This window comes from Siniperca chuatsi, linkage group LG7 (genome assembly GCF_020085105.1).
Source record: "Siniperca chuatsi isolate FFG_IHB_CAS linkage group LG7, ASM2008510v1, whole genome shotgun sequence".
NCBI lineage: Eukaryota > Metazoa > Chordata > Actinopteri > Centrarchiformes > Sinipercidae > Siniperca > Siniperca chuatsi.
The window spans coordinates 2,291,085-2,309,468 of record NC_058048.1 but is presented as its reverse complement, the minus strand read 5'-3'; the positions used below and the strand labels follow the sequence as shown (position 1 = coordinate 2,309,468).

General features: G+C 40.5%; 1 protein-coding gene across 6 annotated transcripts in view; it reads right to left on the bottom strand.

Moving 5' to 3' along the window:
* The window catches only part of sez6b (seizure related 6 homolog b), a 313,597-nt gene that overhangs the window by 17,802 nt on the left and 277,411 nt on the right, over positions 1–18,384 (bottom strand). For 5 of the 6 annotated variants that reach the window (XM_044201744.1, XM_044201746.1, XM_044201741.1 and 2 more), the window contains exons 10-12: positions 15,418–15,614; positions 8,045–8,239; positions 4,338–4,529 (exon numbers count right to left, since the gene is read on the bottom strand). In XM_044201744.1, the coding sequence (XP_044057679.1) occupies positions 4,338–4,529; positions 8,045–8,239; positions 15,418–15,614 (584 nt within the window). The remainder of the gene's footprint in view (positions 1–4,337; positions 4,530–8,044; positions 8,240–15,417; positions 15,615–18,384) is intronic. The other variant, XM_044201743.1, reaches the window with a different exon arrangement.

The window sequence follows — 18,384 nt, the reverse complement described above, 5'->3', positions numbered from 1 at the left end:
ACGTTAGTCTTAGATTTAAGTTGATGGTGCGTCTGATAAGTTCAGTAACTTACATGCAAACGAACGTTACAGTGTGCAGTGGTCGTTATTGTATTATTGAGCTCATTTAACGTGCTAACTTGGCAGTAAGAGTGAAAGATGCAGTTAGCTCTTGATAGACGTCTAAAGAGCTTCCTGTGATTTATTGTTATGGAGCTGACTATGGTAATATTGAAAAACCTTGTGAGATTTGTGTGGCATCTTGACACAGGAAATGTACCATACTTGAATAGTGAATTGTAACCCTTATAGAGAATAGTGGATTTCAACCCTTATCCTATTTCTTGTGCTGTGTTCTGTTTTTTGTCACTTCTGCCCCTGATATGGCAGAAAAGCTCAGTTCAACCCATCAGGAACGTACTTCGCTGTGTTCCCACATGTCTTCAGGAGAGTCCTACAAGCAAAGGGACGTGACCCGGGTTTGTTTTTTGGTTGTGTTCACACAACGTCAGAAAATGGAATAGTAACCAAACTGATGCGGTATGAAGGCTGGAATGTTAGTGTGAGTGCTGCAGCTTACACATACTATGATTCAAGATTAATTTTTTTTCTTTTTATGAATTTGCCATCAAGGCTATAGCATCAAACTGATACAGGTTCAAACGAGGCAGTGGCCACTGGTTTCATGATGGCTAACAAGATCATTGAGCGAAGCGAAGCGTCCAAAGCCTGGAGTCATGGAGTCTTCGTCCTTATGGATGCCTCCTAAGATGACTGACATCTTTCTCAGAGTTATTGATAAAACTGTTATGTAGTGACGGTGAGTGAACTGAGACTGAAGAAAACTAAGTGCACAGTGTCATTCTATGAGATATTTGATGTGAGCTTTTCATATAGCCTAGTTAAAGTAAAAGTATTTTCAGCACACTTTCCGTCTTACTGTTACTGTTTTGAGCAACATATCACTAAGCTTGTCCAATCATGTTTTTATCACCTCAGAAACATTGCAAAAATCCGATCTATTTGAAATCTTACTGATGCAGAAACTGTTGTACATGCTTTTATCTCCTCATGCCTCAATTACTGTAACAGCCTGTTCACTTGTCTTAATCAAAAAACTCTGACAGACTGCAGACTGTACAGGACTCAGCTGCTAGACTGTTAACCAGGACTAAGAGGTTAGACCTCATCACACCTGGTTCAGCCTCTTTACATCGGCTCCCTGTTGGTTTCAGGATCGATTTTAAGATCTTGTTGATTACTTTTAAGGCTCTTCATGGCCCCAGATTATATTTTAGACCTTGTAATCCCTTATGAACCTTCACGTAGTCTGAGATCTTCGGGCAGGGGTCTCCTGTCTGTTCCTGAGTCCAGGATGGAAACTAAGGGGGACAGAGCTTTGGCCATCAGGGCCCCGAGGATCTGGAACAACCTGCCCGAAGACATCAGGCTGTCTGAGTCAGAGTCTTCGTTTAAGTCTCGTCTCAAAACACATTTTTATCTGAAAGCAGATCCTGGTTTTACCTGAACTGGCTGTTTATTTTACTGTTTATTTTATTGCTTCTGTGTATTTTATTTCTGTATATTTCATCTTTCACTGTGGTGTTTTATTTCTCTTGTTGTGAAGCACTTTGTACTTTGTTTTGATAAGTGCTCTATAAATAAAGTTTTATTATCATTATTATTATTATTATTATAAACGCCCTCAACAACGGTGTAACAACGGTTTCAGTATTAGGCTCTGTGATTGGCCCTTGTACTAGCCAATTAAAAGTCCTCATTCTAGAGGCATATGCAGTGTAGCTGTGCTGAAGTGCTGAATGTAGCGTGGCTGCTTAGTCCTTCAAGTTGCTGGTTTTGTGTTCAGCATGTGTAAATGAAACCAAGTGAGCTCTTGTGATATTTGCAGTGTTTCCCACAGATTGACTTTACTTGTGCGGCCCGCCCAGGTATAATTGGTGACCCATTTTAGAATTTTTTTATTTTTAGAAGGACGCCATCGACGATTGATTAACTGGTGGACAATCTCCCCTCACTCTGCCTCCTTCCACGCGGTCTACTGCAGAGAAACAGAGAGACGTTCTCTGGTATTACATTAGAGGACGCGGACACGGTGGATATTTTACAAGCACGGAGCAGCTAAAGCAACAGTGATCGCTTCGATAGGCACCGTCATATCTACATATACATACGATATATATTGGGCCGATAAATTGGAAATGTATATTAAATACCACAATATAAAATGTTTGTTTTCTGTCTAAAAAGTACAAATGTAACTAGTTAGCAAGTACTCACCCATCTTTTACTTGAGTGGTTAACGTCTCCAGGCAACCTGATAGGTACGTGGTTTGTTTACATGTCACCAGATGTGCATATTTAATGGATCAGCGTGGACAGAGAGCGTCCGATGTTACTCGATGCGACGCGATAGTCGGACGCTCACATTCAGTTTGGACGCGGTGTTACTCGCCTCAGGCCAGGGTTCATGATTCCACCATAAGGAAAAGACTCCATGGGAGAGTTGAAGAACCTCATACCAACAGTAAACCTTGGTGGTGGTAGTGTAATGGTGTGGGGATGCTTTGCTGCTTCTGGACTTAGGACACTTGCCATAACTGATAGAACCGTAAATTCTGATCTCTACCAGAAAATCCTCAGGGAGAATGTCCGGTGATCAGTCCGTGATCTGAAGCTCAAGAGAAACTGGGTCATGCAGCAAGACAAGACTCAGGAGCAAATCCACCTCTGAATGAGGTGGTATCGACTATTTTCCTCCAAAAAATCAAACTGACCATTTAATTGTAGTTAATTTTATTTTGACAAACTGTATGTACTCATTGTATAATGCAGCACAAAACAAAATGTAAACAACGGTTTACATATTAAAGTGCAAAACTGCAGGTTTAAACTGGCGACTCCAACATGATAAACACACACGGGCACCGTCAGTCAGCGTAATATAAACCCAGATTCTGACCCAAACATTTTCTCAAGCATTTCAATGGAATTTCTAAGGTAGCAGGCAGGCGACTTTATGGCTTTATATTAAACAGCTACAAGCACAAAAGATATTACAAAGCTCTCCTTGCTAATGAACAGACAACACTGTGGTTACAGAAACACGCAGCGGTGGCCAATCCGGTCAAACGGCTCCACAGTCAGTGAAGCAGTTCACGGACCAAACTACGATACTCTCCCAGTTGTGTCCTCGCTTGGTTTACTTTGTCGATGCCGGAAAATAACGACACCACGAAGCTTCCTTTGGTTCGCGTTCATTTGTTTGAGAGGGAGAGAGCTGTGGTCGAGCGACATAGAGAGTGAATAAGGAGAGGGAGTAACGGGAGAAAGCCGGTGCATCAGAGAAATAAAAGGTTATTTTCGGAGTGTTTCACAGCGGTTCCGTTCTAAAGCACAAACGCAACAATTAGCCTACTTAGTGATATTGAAGAAAAACAATGAAAAACATGCGCCGGTAAAAATATTGATGTTGACGCATTTTCAGGGTCAATGTCGACTACTCGTGGCAGCCCTAAGAGAAACTAAATTAGGGTTTTGGAGCTTCTGCAGGACCTCAAACGGGCAGTTCATGCTCGAAAACCCTCTAATGTGACTGAATTAAAACAATTCTGCAAAGAAGAGTGGGCCCAAATTCCTCCACAGCGCTGTGAAAGAGATTTGTAGGTATCGGAAGTGTTTGCAGTTGTTGCAGCTAAAGGTGGCACAATAAGATATTAAATTTAGTGGGCAGTTACTTTTTCACATGGGTGATACAGGTGCTGCATGATATTTTTCCTGATCATTTAAAAACTGTATTTTCTGTTTACTCGGTTGTCTTCGTCTTATATTAAACTTTGTTCGAAGATCTGAAACGTTTAACTGTGACAAATATGCAAAACTAGAGGAAATTGGGAAGGGGCAAATGCATTTTCATTGCACTGTAGCCAATTAAACACGGCAGTCTAATGCACCTACTTGTTTGTATATACTGTATTTGTATTTTAAAAAATACACCACAGCAGAACACTCACACCCAACATCTGTTTTTACAGAAACAGTTATACAGCGATGTCGCTCAGTAAATGACACTTTGATTTCATGATTTTCATACCGGAAGAAAACTCTAAGTTAATAAATGAATCCAGTTAAAGGGCCAGTGTGTCAGATTTAGGGGGCTCTATTTGCAGAACATGGCAGAAATGGAATATAACAGCTGTAATTTTACAGTAATTCATTGTTGAATTATGTAAGCATTTTACTGTAATTTTATGGGAACAGTTTGGCAACATTTTACTGTTTATTTTACTTGTTTTTTACAGTATATGTAGGCCTTGAGAAACACTTTAACTCATACGTACGCAGGCATCTAGGCAGCTTCTGGTTCCACTTGGGGCCTGAGGAGCCTCGGTTGAAGCAGGTGAGCAGGCTGTTTCCAGACAGAATGAAGCCCTTGTTGCAGATGTACTGGATGGTTGAACCCACAGTGAAATGGGGACCTGACAGCACCCGCCTGCTGTGCTCCACCTTTCCAGGGTCAGCGCAAGACACCACTGGATGGACAGACGAAGAAAAAAGGTTGGTTATTGTCAACCAACACTTTCTGTCTTCCTGGTTTTCTGAGAGACATTACTTGAACTCAACATCAGCAAACTGTACAATTTCACGCCCATGTTTACCAATCCAGCTGCTCTGTAAGGCTTTGTTACAAGTGAAAACTTATTAGAGAGGTAAATATGAACCAATGGTGAATCTAGTATTTAAGTAAGAAGTATGACCAGGTGTACAAGACAGAACCAACCGTGACACAAAATGAAACATTTAATGTAAGTAAATGCAATAAAACAAATAACACAGTAATATATTTGCAATATTTACACAACATTCAGTGTTGGGGAGTAGCAGCGCTAAAGTAGCTACTACATTTGGTTTTTTTGCGTAGCTATAGAGGGCTAAAGACGTGAAACAGAAACTTCCGGGTTGTGTTCCAGAACTAAGAAAACCTAATTCAGAATCACTCTTGACATTTGTAATAACGCAAATGAGTAAAGATCCAGCCGTGCTGCTTTAACCCTCATCCTACAAACACATTTAACATACAAGGGCCACTGACTGGGGTCCCTGGGGACCCCAAGAATAAACTACTGTAAGAAACAACTATCATAGCAAAATGTTAACTTATTTCTTTTCAAAACATTGTTAGTAATGTAATTAATGTTAAAAAAACAACAGATTATTATTACTTTAGGAACGTTACAGTTAATTATGCAAATTAACTGTAACTTTCCTAAAATTATATGTAAAATGAAATAAATGTATATACTTTTCTTTCTAAGTACAATTTACATTTGTTCTTTAAAGCAATGAAGTAAACATCTGTTGAGTATTTTAAAATAAAATAGTTTGATTGTGTTGAATTAAAAACCCACAAATGCAGCAGGTCCACTGGCTGAATAACAAAAATATGAACACCACACAAGGGTTAATACAAGACTTTATTTATATTTACCCCACTTACTACAACCCATATATACTCTACATTACATTTCCTAAGCATGTAGCATCTAAGATTTATGGATGTGTTTTCCTCTCCTTCAGACAGCCATTGTTTCTGTTCATTCCAGCATGATATAAAAACCCAAATTGTAAAAACTTAACAACTGTATGGGTTTGACAGCCATGCTGAACCATATTTCAATCAGGGGAGACTTCATTTAAAGAACAATACCATTTTTTGACATAGTGCACAAATAGGAAAGTTGAAGGAAAATGTCTTTGGCGATCAGACCCCATCGTGACATCATATTTGGAGGGGGTAGTGATGCCATGAGCTGTACAGGAACATCCCCCTGACGGAGGCTAATCACTGGTGGTGGTGAAGGGGTGAAGAGCAATGGCTGAAGCTCTGGATGGATGAGATGTGGAGCGGGACTTCTGATGAGATCACCGCAAGACTGGGAAGACCGGTTGTGATGAAAAGCGGAGGTGAACGGGTGGAGGAGGGTTGCATCGACACTGAAATGACAGCTGACAGCAGCAGAGAAAGGAACAGTTTGAAACTTTGGCAGCAACGCGATGATTGGCCCACAGAGGTCGTGGCAGTATCTGATTGGTTTAACTGAAAGAGTGAACGCCCTCAGTCAGCTGATGGAGTTGGAGCGGGAACAGAGACAGAGAGTAAATAATAAACAGATAAGCGTGGAGATAGTCAGTCTTCCTGACTGAACTTACGCTAAACTTCATGTCTGCTTATAGTTTTTTCCAGTTATATCATTGACCTTTGTCAGTTACATAATTTTCCTGTTACAAATGAAAAGCTGAATGCATAAGCAATAAAACACAACCTTGCTCAATTCAATACTCAATGGTTTTGGTAGCTTATGGTGGCACGTTAGCAAATAGACAGATATTGCTGTATGATGGACAATGTTGAGTCAGTTTGCTGACTCTCTACTCTGTTTTAGCATTTAACGTTTTTCAATAATTGTTACCTGTGGCCGTTATATAGTCTCGCTTTTAATCCACATGCACTTTCAATGGCATTACTACAGTGACAAATGAAAGTAGTATGTTCACAGTATTGGATTTCCTCCCTCAAGGAAGCCAATAGATTGCTAGCTTATTTTGATACAGTGCTGAAATGAAGGAACACCAAAGGCTGCCTGGAAGGCAGAAAAAACTACAAAAATCATCTCCTCAAATCTTTCATTTTTCGTGTGAAATACTGGAAAGTTTGACCTCTTCAGGAGTCTAAAAACACTTGCTCTTTGGTTGAACTCTGCATAGCTCAAAGACACAAAATGTTACATAATACAATTCAATTGTCAAATAAAGCAACTGCAGATAACATTTGTAGAAAACATGCAGATTTGGATCTTGTAACAGAAGCGTGCCTACTATGCTTGCATTAAAAGTCAGTACAGAACATTAAAAGCCTCATAATTCAGTAGCATCAGGGGTCTCTGATCGTAAAGAAAATATCAGCCTGTGCAGTCCTGTTTGTCTGAGCTGGGTTACATGAGCCCACAGAGGCGGGATTAAGAAATGAGCTGGGCCAGAAAAACAGGGTGTAAGTCAGCCATGCTGGAGCCGGGGTCCCGGTTCACTGGCAGTGAGGCATCGCTACTGCTTGTTTTTGTGTGTGTCTGCTGTTGTGTAATAGCCTAATATAAACCAGACTTATATTGTACAATTGAAAAATTGGTTTTAGGGCTATTAGATGTAAGTATTATGCAAAAGCGTCTTTCGGTGAAAGCATCAGTTATTCTTCTTGCCCTAAATTATTGGAATTATTGTTAGGTTTTGCATATGTGCCGAAGTGGAAAATCTCTGTGACCAAGCTACGGAACAAACATTTAGACTCGGTGCTCATAGGAAACATTCATTTCAACAGACGCGCCATAGCTTATTCATAGTGAGCAGTAAATTGAGAATTTGGACACTTAAGAGTCATCATCATTTTACGTCACCACTGAAACCTGACTGTAATTTGTGCATTGTGTTGTAATGTACATGCCAAGGGAATTGTTGAGGGGACTCTGTAGTGGATATAATTCACAATGATAATTTTGACAATAAAATGTCAAAGGGTAAATACACTGCAGCTGAATCTGCAGCTCCCCTCGGCTTTATGGAGCCTTATAGCAAGTTTCAGCTCGTTGTTTAGCTGTCTGGCACCAAACAGCAGACGCACTGCTAGAGCTAGTGAAGATCGTGGAGCATTTAGCTGCTAAAAGAGCCAGATATTTCCCTCAGCAGTTGGTAGAAACCAAAAAGGAGAGTGAATGTTAGACTTACATTCATCAGGTGGCCAGAAACATGACTGTGAAATATGAAGTGGTGAAACGGTAAATGGACTGTACTTGTACAGCGCCTGTCTAGTCTTCCAACCACTCAAAGCACTTCACACTACATATCACATTCACCCCATTCACACACACACACACACCGACGGCACGGCCCTCGGGAGCAATTTGGGGTTCAGTATCTTTGACATGTGTCATGCATCTACCATCTTTACCATCTCCAGTGGCTAATGCAGTAGTGGTGGCAGTGTCTTTGTACTCACCTCTCTCACAGCTTGGTAGGTCGCTGCTCCAGGTGAGGTCCCATTGGCACATGAGCAGCTCGGCGCCCGCCACCTGATAACCAGGATAACACTGGTAGGTCACCACGGTGCCCTGAACCAGCTCGGGGTGAGATGTACTCTTCCAGCCGTTAGAGATCTCTGGAAGCTCGGGGCAGGTGTCATTACGAGCTACTTCTGATCAGAGAGAAGCCGTAAGAAAGAGAGAGACAGGAAATTAGGAAATTAATGGAAGGTTTGAGTGACATGAGCTTTTAAAGGCTGATGCCTTTTTTTACATAAAGATACTAAAGTCAGTCAATCAGTCTCTGTCTGCCCAACACTTAGTACAACACATAGTAAGAAATCTTGGATGACTCCTGATATTTATTTGTACACAAGAAAGAGCTAAATTTAAGTGTCACATTGCCATGAAATGTATTTGGCACATTCATGCTCCTAAGAGGATCGACCCTTTCCAAACATACACACATACAACGCTTGGTGAGCTGTCATTTAGAGCCACTCTAGGGCCAAAATATCAACTTTGCAAAAAAAAAAAAAAATCTCTTGTGTATACGGCAGATTGCCATGCAAATCTGCTCAATCATGTTCCTTAGAATATGAACCTTTGTGATTTTGATGATCCCATTGTCTTTCCTATGGCACCACCCATGGGTCAAACATGAAGTTTTAGCTTTCAAGAGCAGAATCATTGTTCATTCTGTCCATCAATGGGCGTTAGGTAGTTAATCTTGTTACTGAATCTGCGATATTTAATCTTTAAATATCTTTCAAATCTTTCAAAACAAAAGATATCATTTTCCATGTTGGAAACAGTGGGCAATGTTAGAGAGGTTCCTGAAACAGCAATTACAATGTTAGGAAAGAGTGAAGAATGAAATGACGGTGACGGATGTCGGATGTCAATAAAGGGCTCGTTTTGACCTCACAGATCAGCAAACAAACATAAGGGTCAGAGCCTAGTCTAAACTGGCCAGTATATGCTTAAACTCGAACAGCTTCTGAAACCCCGTCCCCCCACACCTTTCCGACGTCAGAACTGGTGGGCTGCAGCTTCTCTCGCAAGCTCTCATTCTTCACACTACTGCTGTCACTTTTTATGCGAACTACTCCGTTTCAAGTATACCCTGGCCTTCAAGGGCCCTACACATTGTGCAATAACAGTGATCTTCAAGATTTTGTGCTGCTCTCATATTTTGAAAAGGAAAAGAAAGAAACAGAACAGTCCATCATTTGGACTCTCTAAATGTATTTAAAAAATTGCACTAACTATAGATACTGTATGCAGAGTACACATCACTGTGGTATGTATGTCTAAGGGCGATAACAATTTAATTTCATGCCGCCATGTTTCAACTGGTGGTTTGTAGACGAGGCTTTATTATGAGAATCTGGACCTCAGTTTCTGACACTGTCCCCAAATCTCTAACTCAGCAACACTTGATGGATCACTTATGGATTAATGACCAGAGATTTACCACGTTGCTCCCAAGGTTGTCAACTTTTGTCTGGGTCAGCCCAAAATCACACAGTGTACGGGGAGGCTTAATGTGTGAAACTGTCAAATGCTATAATAATAAGACGTGAATGTTCTTTCGGTAGCTTTTCCAATTGGCATCTGTCTGGATAGACAGCATAAGGTGATCCATTAAGATATATTTTTTATTAGAGCTTGAAACCAAGCGATGCCTTCATGGAACGTTATTTTTCCAGCAACTCAAATGAGCTCTCCTGTGAGGTAACTGGAAGCTGCCAGGCCTGTTGGCTTCGCTCCGCTCATTCCCAGGCACACAGCAGCCGGCTCCGGTCCTCTGCTTACGAGTCTAATTTGGACAAACACACCAAAGTAATTGCACTCGGGCACTAGACAAGCAAAATTCTCTGACACCTGCCCACGTTGCTGTTTTGTGTTTACCTTCCACCAACAAGATTCATGAAGAGCCTGTAATAAAGCTTTCCCTCCCTTTATTCCTCTTTGTCGATCATCTGTATCCGCAGCCGTTCGCCTTAATTTAGCTACATTTCTATTAGCTTCTTTGGGCTACTGATACATCAGAACAATATTAGACTGGATTTACATTAGACATTAAAACAATCGCTCAACATTCTGGGTAATACACTTCACCAAGAGTTAGATGAGAAGATGGATAGTAGAAATACAGAGCTGGAGTCAGGATGTGGGTAACCTAGCTTAGCATAAAGGCTGGAAGCAGGCGGAAAGAGCTAGCATTGCCCCTTCCAAAGTAAAAAAAAACAACAAACTCATACCAACACCTCTCAAACTCACATAGTGACATGTTGTTTTTCATTTGTTTAATCCGTACACAAACAGAAAGTTAAAAATATTTTAAGAGAGTTACGTGCTGGAACTATATCTTGGCGGACAACAGTCGGGCGCAGTGAAGCTGCCAGGATGCTTCATCGGAACTGCTTGTTGGATGGTCTAATGGCTTCAGAATCCTTCTCTCTCAAGCTCTTTTTTTCATTCTTTACACAACTCACTTTTCATGTGAACAACCAAGTGCAACATTATGAATGTCTTCCAAGAGAGACTGTCTGAGAATGTGCGCCGTTATCCCCATACTGAAACAGTATTGCGTCTCCATCCTGTGTGGCCGTTAGGAACAACTATAAAGACTTTGATTTTCGATGCGTTTGAACAAACTAGTTATTTTCTAGCATAACCCGAACCTGGCTGTGTGTAGTCTTGTCATCACTGTGAGGTTGTCAGATTTGGTACCATCGCGTCTGTACATAGTTACATTCCACCACTGGGTTTTGATCTAAGTACATTTTTACGCAAGTACTCTACTTAAGTAAAGCACTCGAGTATTTGCATTTTATGCTACTTCATACTATTTCACTACATTTTGGAAGCCAGCCAATATTGTACTTTTTACTCCATTTTTATTTATTTTATATTATTTTACAACATTAGTTACTAGTTACTTTGCAGATTCAGATTATTAATACAAAATATAAATCAACTAATACATTGGGATGTATTATTATTGATTAAGCTACCCAGCAGTCTCTAAAGTAATTAAAATGAGCTCCACCTTCACCAGCTGCAACATTAATGTGTACATCACTTTAATGCATCAGTAATTATAATCCAGTGATGTTGTGTGTTCTGAAATGGGCCATTCTGCGTGAGAACGTTTACCTTTGGTACTTGAAGTATATTTTGATGCTAATACTTTAGTACTTTTACTCAAGCAAGATTTTGAATGCAGGACTTTAACTTGTACAGAGAATTTTTACACTGTGATATTGCTTTTACTTGACTACTTCTTCCACCACTTTCTTATACATGTCAAATTCCTCCTTTATTCTTTATTTATTTTATTATTTTTTACCACAGGTAAACAACAGAGCTATTTACAAAACATCCACAGAAGCACAAAGACATTAAGACATAAATAAACAAACAAAGCAAAACAACAATAAAAACAAAAAAATGGTATTGAGCAAGCATATTGTGGGTTCTTTGGAGTTGCCATATTGTGGTTGGGAGGATCTGAGTGGGGGGCTGAGGTGGGGGGGTGTTATGGAATGGGATCAGATTGTGAGTTTTTCTAGGTTTGCGTGGTCTGATAACAGATTGAGCCAGTGGTTTATTGATAATTTTGTCTTGTCTTTCCAGCTGAGTAAAATGCTTTTCTTGGCCACAGTTAATGCCATTAAGATGAAAGTTTGGAGAAGTTGTGGGATTGTAAGTGATGAGAGATCACCTGAAAGAGAGGTGGAGGGGGAGAGGGGCATGCTGAGGTTGAGGATCTCGGACAGCTTTCCCACGACCTCCGACCAAACCTGCCTAACTGGTGTGCAGAGGCAGAATGCATGGAAGAGGCTGTCTGTTGCGGTGGGACAGTGTGTGCAGGTGTCGCTGTCTGTGAAGCCCATATGGGACATTTTGTGAGTGGTGATGTGTACTCTGTGTAGGACCTTGTATTGAGTTTTTGAGTTGTATGACATGAAGAATGTATTGTGTATATATGCAATGTTGCATATAGTTTGCCAGTTGATTTATTTATTTATTGATCTATATTCAAGTCTGATGTCCATTTGTCTTTTGGTATTGAAACAGTATTGGTGTCATGGTGAGAAAAGAGTCTGTAAATCTGTGATTGGACTTTTTCGGGTGGAAATGAACAGAGTTTAGTAGTAAGGGAGGCGTGAAGTTGTGGAAGCTATGTTTATCAATTTTCTTTTTATGGTGTCTTCCAACTGTATGTAGTGGTAGTGACCGTGATGGGGCAAGTTGTATGTTTGTTTGAGAAGGTCAAAGGTCATGAGAGAGCTGCCACTGAAAAGCTGCCCCACTGTCAAAACCAAAACCTTGGCTCACCATATCTGGCAACCAGCGCTTGTCATGGCTGGTGAGTGTGAGGCAGCAAGGAATAGGACCCAAATGCAGTCATTTCAGTGATTTATTGAAAAATAGAAGGCTTGCAGGCAGGTATAGGTAGGCAGGTAAGCAGGCAGACAGGCAGGCATGCAGTTCTTCCATTGTTTTGACACTCAGGATTTTAGTGTCCAACTTAGGGATCTATCCGAGACACTCTCACTTGGGCAGCCACTACAAGTTTCAACCCAGTCTGTAGCTAAACATTTTAAAGGGATGAAAGTCTCGACCCCCTGCAGTTCGCGTACAAGTCTGGGAGAGGTGATGACGATGGAAAGGTATTTATTATGAACTCGGTACATGAACAAGCACTTATGCAAGATTACTTTTTGTTGAGTTCTCTTCAGCCTTTAATACAATGCAACTTCATCTTATTTCCATTTAGATCATCAGCTCAGATGGATTATCAGTTTTCTCCCTAACAGGACTGCGACAGTCATTATAAATGGTTGAGCATCTGAATCGATCTGTACTTCCACTGACTCACCACAGGGTTGTGTCCTTTCTCCTCTATGTTTTATCTTGTATACAGAGGACTGTCGTAGTAAACATAAAAATCAACAAATTAAATCAAATAAAATTTGCTGACGACAGTGTTATTATGTCTCTTCTCAGTCGGTCAGATCAATCACATGGACCCATAGTGCAAGAATTTGTGGACTGATGCAATACATCTTTTCTGGATTTAAATGTATCCAAAAATAAAGAAATGATAATCTCACCAAAGAGACAGTTTTCCGACAATCATTCATAGCACAAACGTTGAAATTGTCCGGACCCACAAGCTGTGGGAACTGTGTTTGATGACAGACTGAGATTTAGTGAAAATACAGATGTCATTGTGAAAAAGCCTCAGCAGCATCTATACTGTCTGCGTAAACTAAACTCCTTTGGAGTTGATCAAAGAATATTGACAATGTTTTATTCTTCTTTTATTTCAAGTACTTTAACTTTTTCCTTTATTTGCTGGTTTGCATCCCTTTGTCAAATAGACAAGTACCGACTGCAAGGTGCTGTTAACGTCAGCTCTAAAATTATAGGCAAAGAGAAAGAAATAGACCCGAGCATCCAAAACCACAATTTGTTTTTTTAACATTTCTGTTTGTGTACAGAAACAAATTAGATATATTATGTTAATTGGTGAGCTTTAGAGGTGTTCGTAGGTGTTTTTAAACTTTGCACAGAGCCAAGCTAGCTGTTTCCCCCTGCTTCCAGTCTTTATGCTAAGCTAGGCTAACTACTCCCTGACTCCAGATAAGCATATTTCCCAAAATGTTGAACTATTCCTTTAATAATCACATATCAACATTTAGCGTCGTCTACACTTCTTTGTCATTATCCTTTATGATTATCTGTATTATCTAATGGCTCATTAAATGCTAATATTTCTGATGCATGATGTGGTATGATGCAAAATGCGGTTTACATTTTGTAGTACCTTGTCATTTGCATGTGGCAATTTAAGTGTTAATTGTAAAAAAAAATCCAAAACAGTAGCGTGGAGGATGACGTGGTCCAAGGTCGGACTCAAACCATGAACATTATAACGGGCCCTGTTCTCGTGGCGGCCCAACGACCAGCACAAGCAGCACTCCGACAGGTAACCACGAAGTTATCTGGAAGGAGAGGTACAGGTGGGCCGTTCATTCAAATGAGGCAGCACAAAGTGAGTTGTTGGTATCTTGGTGGAAACCACATCTGTTTCTGAAGCAACGTCACTCTGCTGCCACTTTATTTGATTTTATCAGAGAGCAAAACAAATACTTGGAGGAAATACACAGAAATAATGGAATGAGTAGGTGAGTTTAAATCAAATAAATCAAAAATAACATGTTTAAAGCAGGAACATCGGTAAATTGGTCTTAATATGGGCGATTCTTACAGTATCTGTTGTCCACAGCTGCTTTATACTGTATGAAAAGCTTCTCCTTCAGTTCATTAAATCCCTGCAGCCATCGGAGGCAGCAGGACACATGTTGATAAATCTGCAGCCGCTGATTTAAGAAGCTCTGCGCCAGAGTGCATTGCCATTACACACAGATGTTCAGTGTGTTTACCATCATTAAATTATATGTAAATGACACCAGGCTACTACAAAATAACCACACACATTTCTACACACATCAGACTAGTCGGTTATAACTCAGTATTCTGCTGTTCTGCTGGGCTCATTAATCCTGTACATAATTGCCTCCTTTCCAACTTTCTTTTTAGCAAAAGTGGTGTTTCATGTTTTATTCTTGAAAGACATTACAGTGCAAATGCTGCTGTCACATCAATTACTAAACAACTGTCCATTTATGATGTGAGATAAAGTAGAATCATTTTTTAATGACTTATTTCTATAGTCATTGTAAAAGCCCTCTGAATGCAGATTTGTGGTGCTGTGTGTTCACGTCGTACCATTCATCCAGACAACAATATGATTTTGAAGAAGCGTCTTTCCATTCCTTGAACTATTGTTGTCATGCTTCACTGTGATTGGCTCAGCTGATTCAGAGCTATGATACCAAGAATGTGATGAGCTGAGGGTGTATTTATTAATCACCATACTCTCTGATCTACTATATATTGCACTTCTGCACTTTGTGCTGCTGCACATACATGAACTGAAATAGTAAGTGTGCACAGTCAAGCCTACACAGTCTGTGCACCCAAGACATACTGTTTTGTGCTTATTGTTAAGCTTGCACGATAAAATAGGCCTTACATGGTCAGTGCCTTAAGGCCCTAGGGTCCCTGAATACTGAATACCTGACATGAAAACAGTCACATTTAATGAAGCTGTTGATATCTGTTTTTATCAATCCAAACTAAACTGGTATCTGCCTTCAAATAGCAACTTTGGCAAAAAAGTAGACGGCAGAGCTCCCTGATGAGTAAGTCTTAAGGTTTAAATCTCTGTGTGATTGAGTTATCTCTGAGCACTGGTTCCATGACTTACCAAAGAAGTGCACTATGAAGCCGTTGCCGTAGCCATAGACATTGGTGGCCGGGTCAGACTGGAACTGGATGGTGACATCTGCGGTGGAGGTGTAGAGCTTAAATCGGGACTTTGATCCTCCATACTGACCCAGAACTTTAGCTGTAAGGTCATCGCCATCATAAAAGGTCAACAGGTCATTCTTCCCAATGTTCAACCTGAAAAAGGAGACACAGAATAAAGTCTGTATTCCATCTCAACCAGCCTTAGACCCGTTTTGGTGATATTTAGGTTTTCTTATGTGCATAAATAACAGGTGGATATAAATACACTTCACTCCCTGCGCTCTCTGCTCTCATTGGCCTGACCTTTAAACTCTCTTGCAGTGAAAGATGTGGTCACAATCTACAGGTCAAACACCACCTCTGTACACACCCTGCACACGCATACATAACTCTTTTGCCCATGACAGCTGTCTGTCATAATGTTAATGGTGGAGGAGGGGCAGAATGGTGTTTCCTTGCTCCTGAGGAGAACATTGTCAGAATAATAATGTGACTATCGACAAATTGAGATCTTGTGGTTCACATAATCTTATATTCATGGAAAATTATGGAGTTTGTCAACCTGGCTTTTATAAAATTTTTGTCCATTATGACAGAGTAAGACGGTGTCGTCCCTCATTCATCCAGGAGTGCTCTATCGTAGAAAAGGTTTCAGTCGTAGTCATCTGGACACTGTTTTCAGAATCAAGACGTTTCTGAGGGGAGCCGAAACGTGATTCTGAAAACAGTGTCCAGACGACTACGACTGAAACCTTTTCTACGATTATGACAGAGGTCATAAAAACATTTTACTCCCCAGCTTTGTTGTAGAGATTATGGAAACATGGAAACCAGCAAGCAGAACATTGACAGTGATTAGCAGACATTCCCTCTGAGACGAATGAATCAATGTCATGCTGAATGACCACACTCACTGTCACAGTTTAACTGTCAAAGGGCCATGTATTTGTGCTGATTTGACCATAGCCTGTAGAGCTGGAACTCTTACAAACCTCAAAGCTGTTTAAAAATGTCACCTGGGGCTGAGCTATCTCTTTGTAGAGAGAAGATTTAGAGCATGGAAGAAATGGCTTAGCCAGAATAAAGCAGTGACATACTCTTTGCTGCTGCTAATTAATCACCTGCGGCTCCTGATAAAACTCATTAGCCAGCCTGAGATTGAGCTATTAATCACTATGGGAATGCTGGAAAATCAAAGGTTCAAGAGGTGTGGATTGAATCAACACATGACAGAAGATTAAATGTTTTTTTTGTTTGTTTGTTCTTTACCACAAATTGTAAGAAATTACAGGAATATAAGTAAGTTTGTGGAACAGAGGAGAACTGGAGTGGGGAGTGTTTGTCTTTCCACAGGCAGAACCATTTGTCTTCTGTCAGCTGTAGATGTGCGTTTAGCCACCCACACACACACACACACACACACACACACTGCATTTGTATTCCTACACTTGTAAGGACTTTCCACTGAACAAATGTATTCTAAAACCCTAATTCTAACCGTCTGATCTGAACATAACCTTACCCAAGTGTAAACCAGGGCCAATATTTAAGGAAGGGGAATTGGTCCTAACTTTTGGTCCAAAATTCTGACTGACACATATTTTGCTCATTTAATCGCATTTAATCAACTTCTTTAGCTGCATAAATCAGTCATGTCCTGCATGATTTCTGGGAGAGCTGCAGAGCTGTCCTCAGGTGGTCCCAGCAGGTGTGAAATGATACATAGGTGTGGAAATATGCCCAATTGCATACTAAATGCTAATCAAGTTCAAGTTCAAATTCTAGTTTATTTTTCACATGTAATCATACAGGGTACAATCATAGTGAAATGTATGTCTGCAAGCTCCTACAATAGTGAAATAAAAAACAAGTGTAAAATAGAATAATAATAATAAACTTTATTTCCATAGCACCTTTCAAGACCAGAGTTACAAGTTGCTTCACAAATACAATACCATAAGAGAGATAAAACAAAATATGCCTACCCACCCTCACCACCTGGGGTCTGCCCGTCATAAAGTCAAGGGTATGACAGACTGAGCCAGTGATAGGTTGAATATCATTGTGAATACTGGCGCTAGATGGTCAGCAAATAGTGCGAGGACCCGCCCACTGATACTGTCTGGTCCTGCTGCCTTCCTGGTGTGCACACGCTTGAAAGCCCTCCTGACATCATGCTCAGAAAGGGTGATAAGTGTGGAAGGTGCCCCCTCCATCCAGTAACTTGTGCTTCAGATGTTTTGGCTTGTTGGTCGATGCCGATGGTCTCATGCATCGACACTTGACAAGGAGAGGGGGAGGGGGCCCTTTGTAGTCTGTCATTGTTCTTAGTCCTTGCCACATGTTTCTGCTATTGCCCTCTTGTCTAAAAGTCCAGTCCGGGTTTTTGCACAATTGAGCGTGTTGCTCAGGCCGATACTCTCTACCGCTCTCCTGGGCCCATATTACAGAAACTTCCTGAATTGCAGCTCCTATATTATCTGTTTGGTAACCATGGTCTAATTACAATGGTTACCAAACAGTTAAGGACCTGAATTAGGAAACAAACCATTACAGATCCTCAGTTCCTAAGTCAATGTTCCTATCCTAACTTAAGATAGGAAAAGTGTATTACACAAGCATCCTAACATCCAAAAATCTTAAATAAACTCTCCTAACTTTAGGATAACCGTTTAGCTGTCCTAACTTTCACTTTTCCACCAGGTAGTGTTAGTTAACTTGTTTAATCCATGGCTGCTCTTTTATTGCTTTTACAAAACCAACAAAATGTCAACAGGCGGAACTTATTCCTTGAGAGGCTTATGGCAGACCCTAATGATGTGTTGCGGTTTGATGACAAAACGCTCGTTAGTAGATACAGGGGATGATCCTGCAGTTAGCAGAGCAACTATGACCAGCTTTGGAGAGGCCAACCTGGCAACAT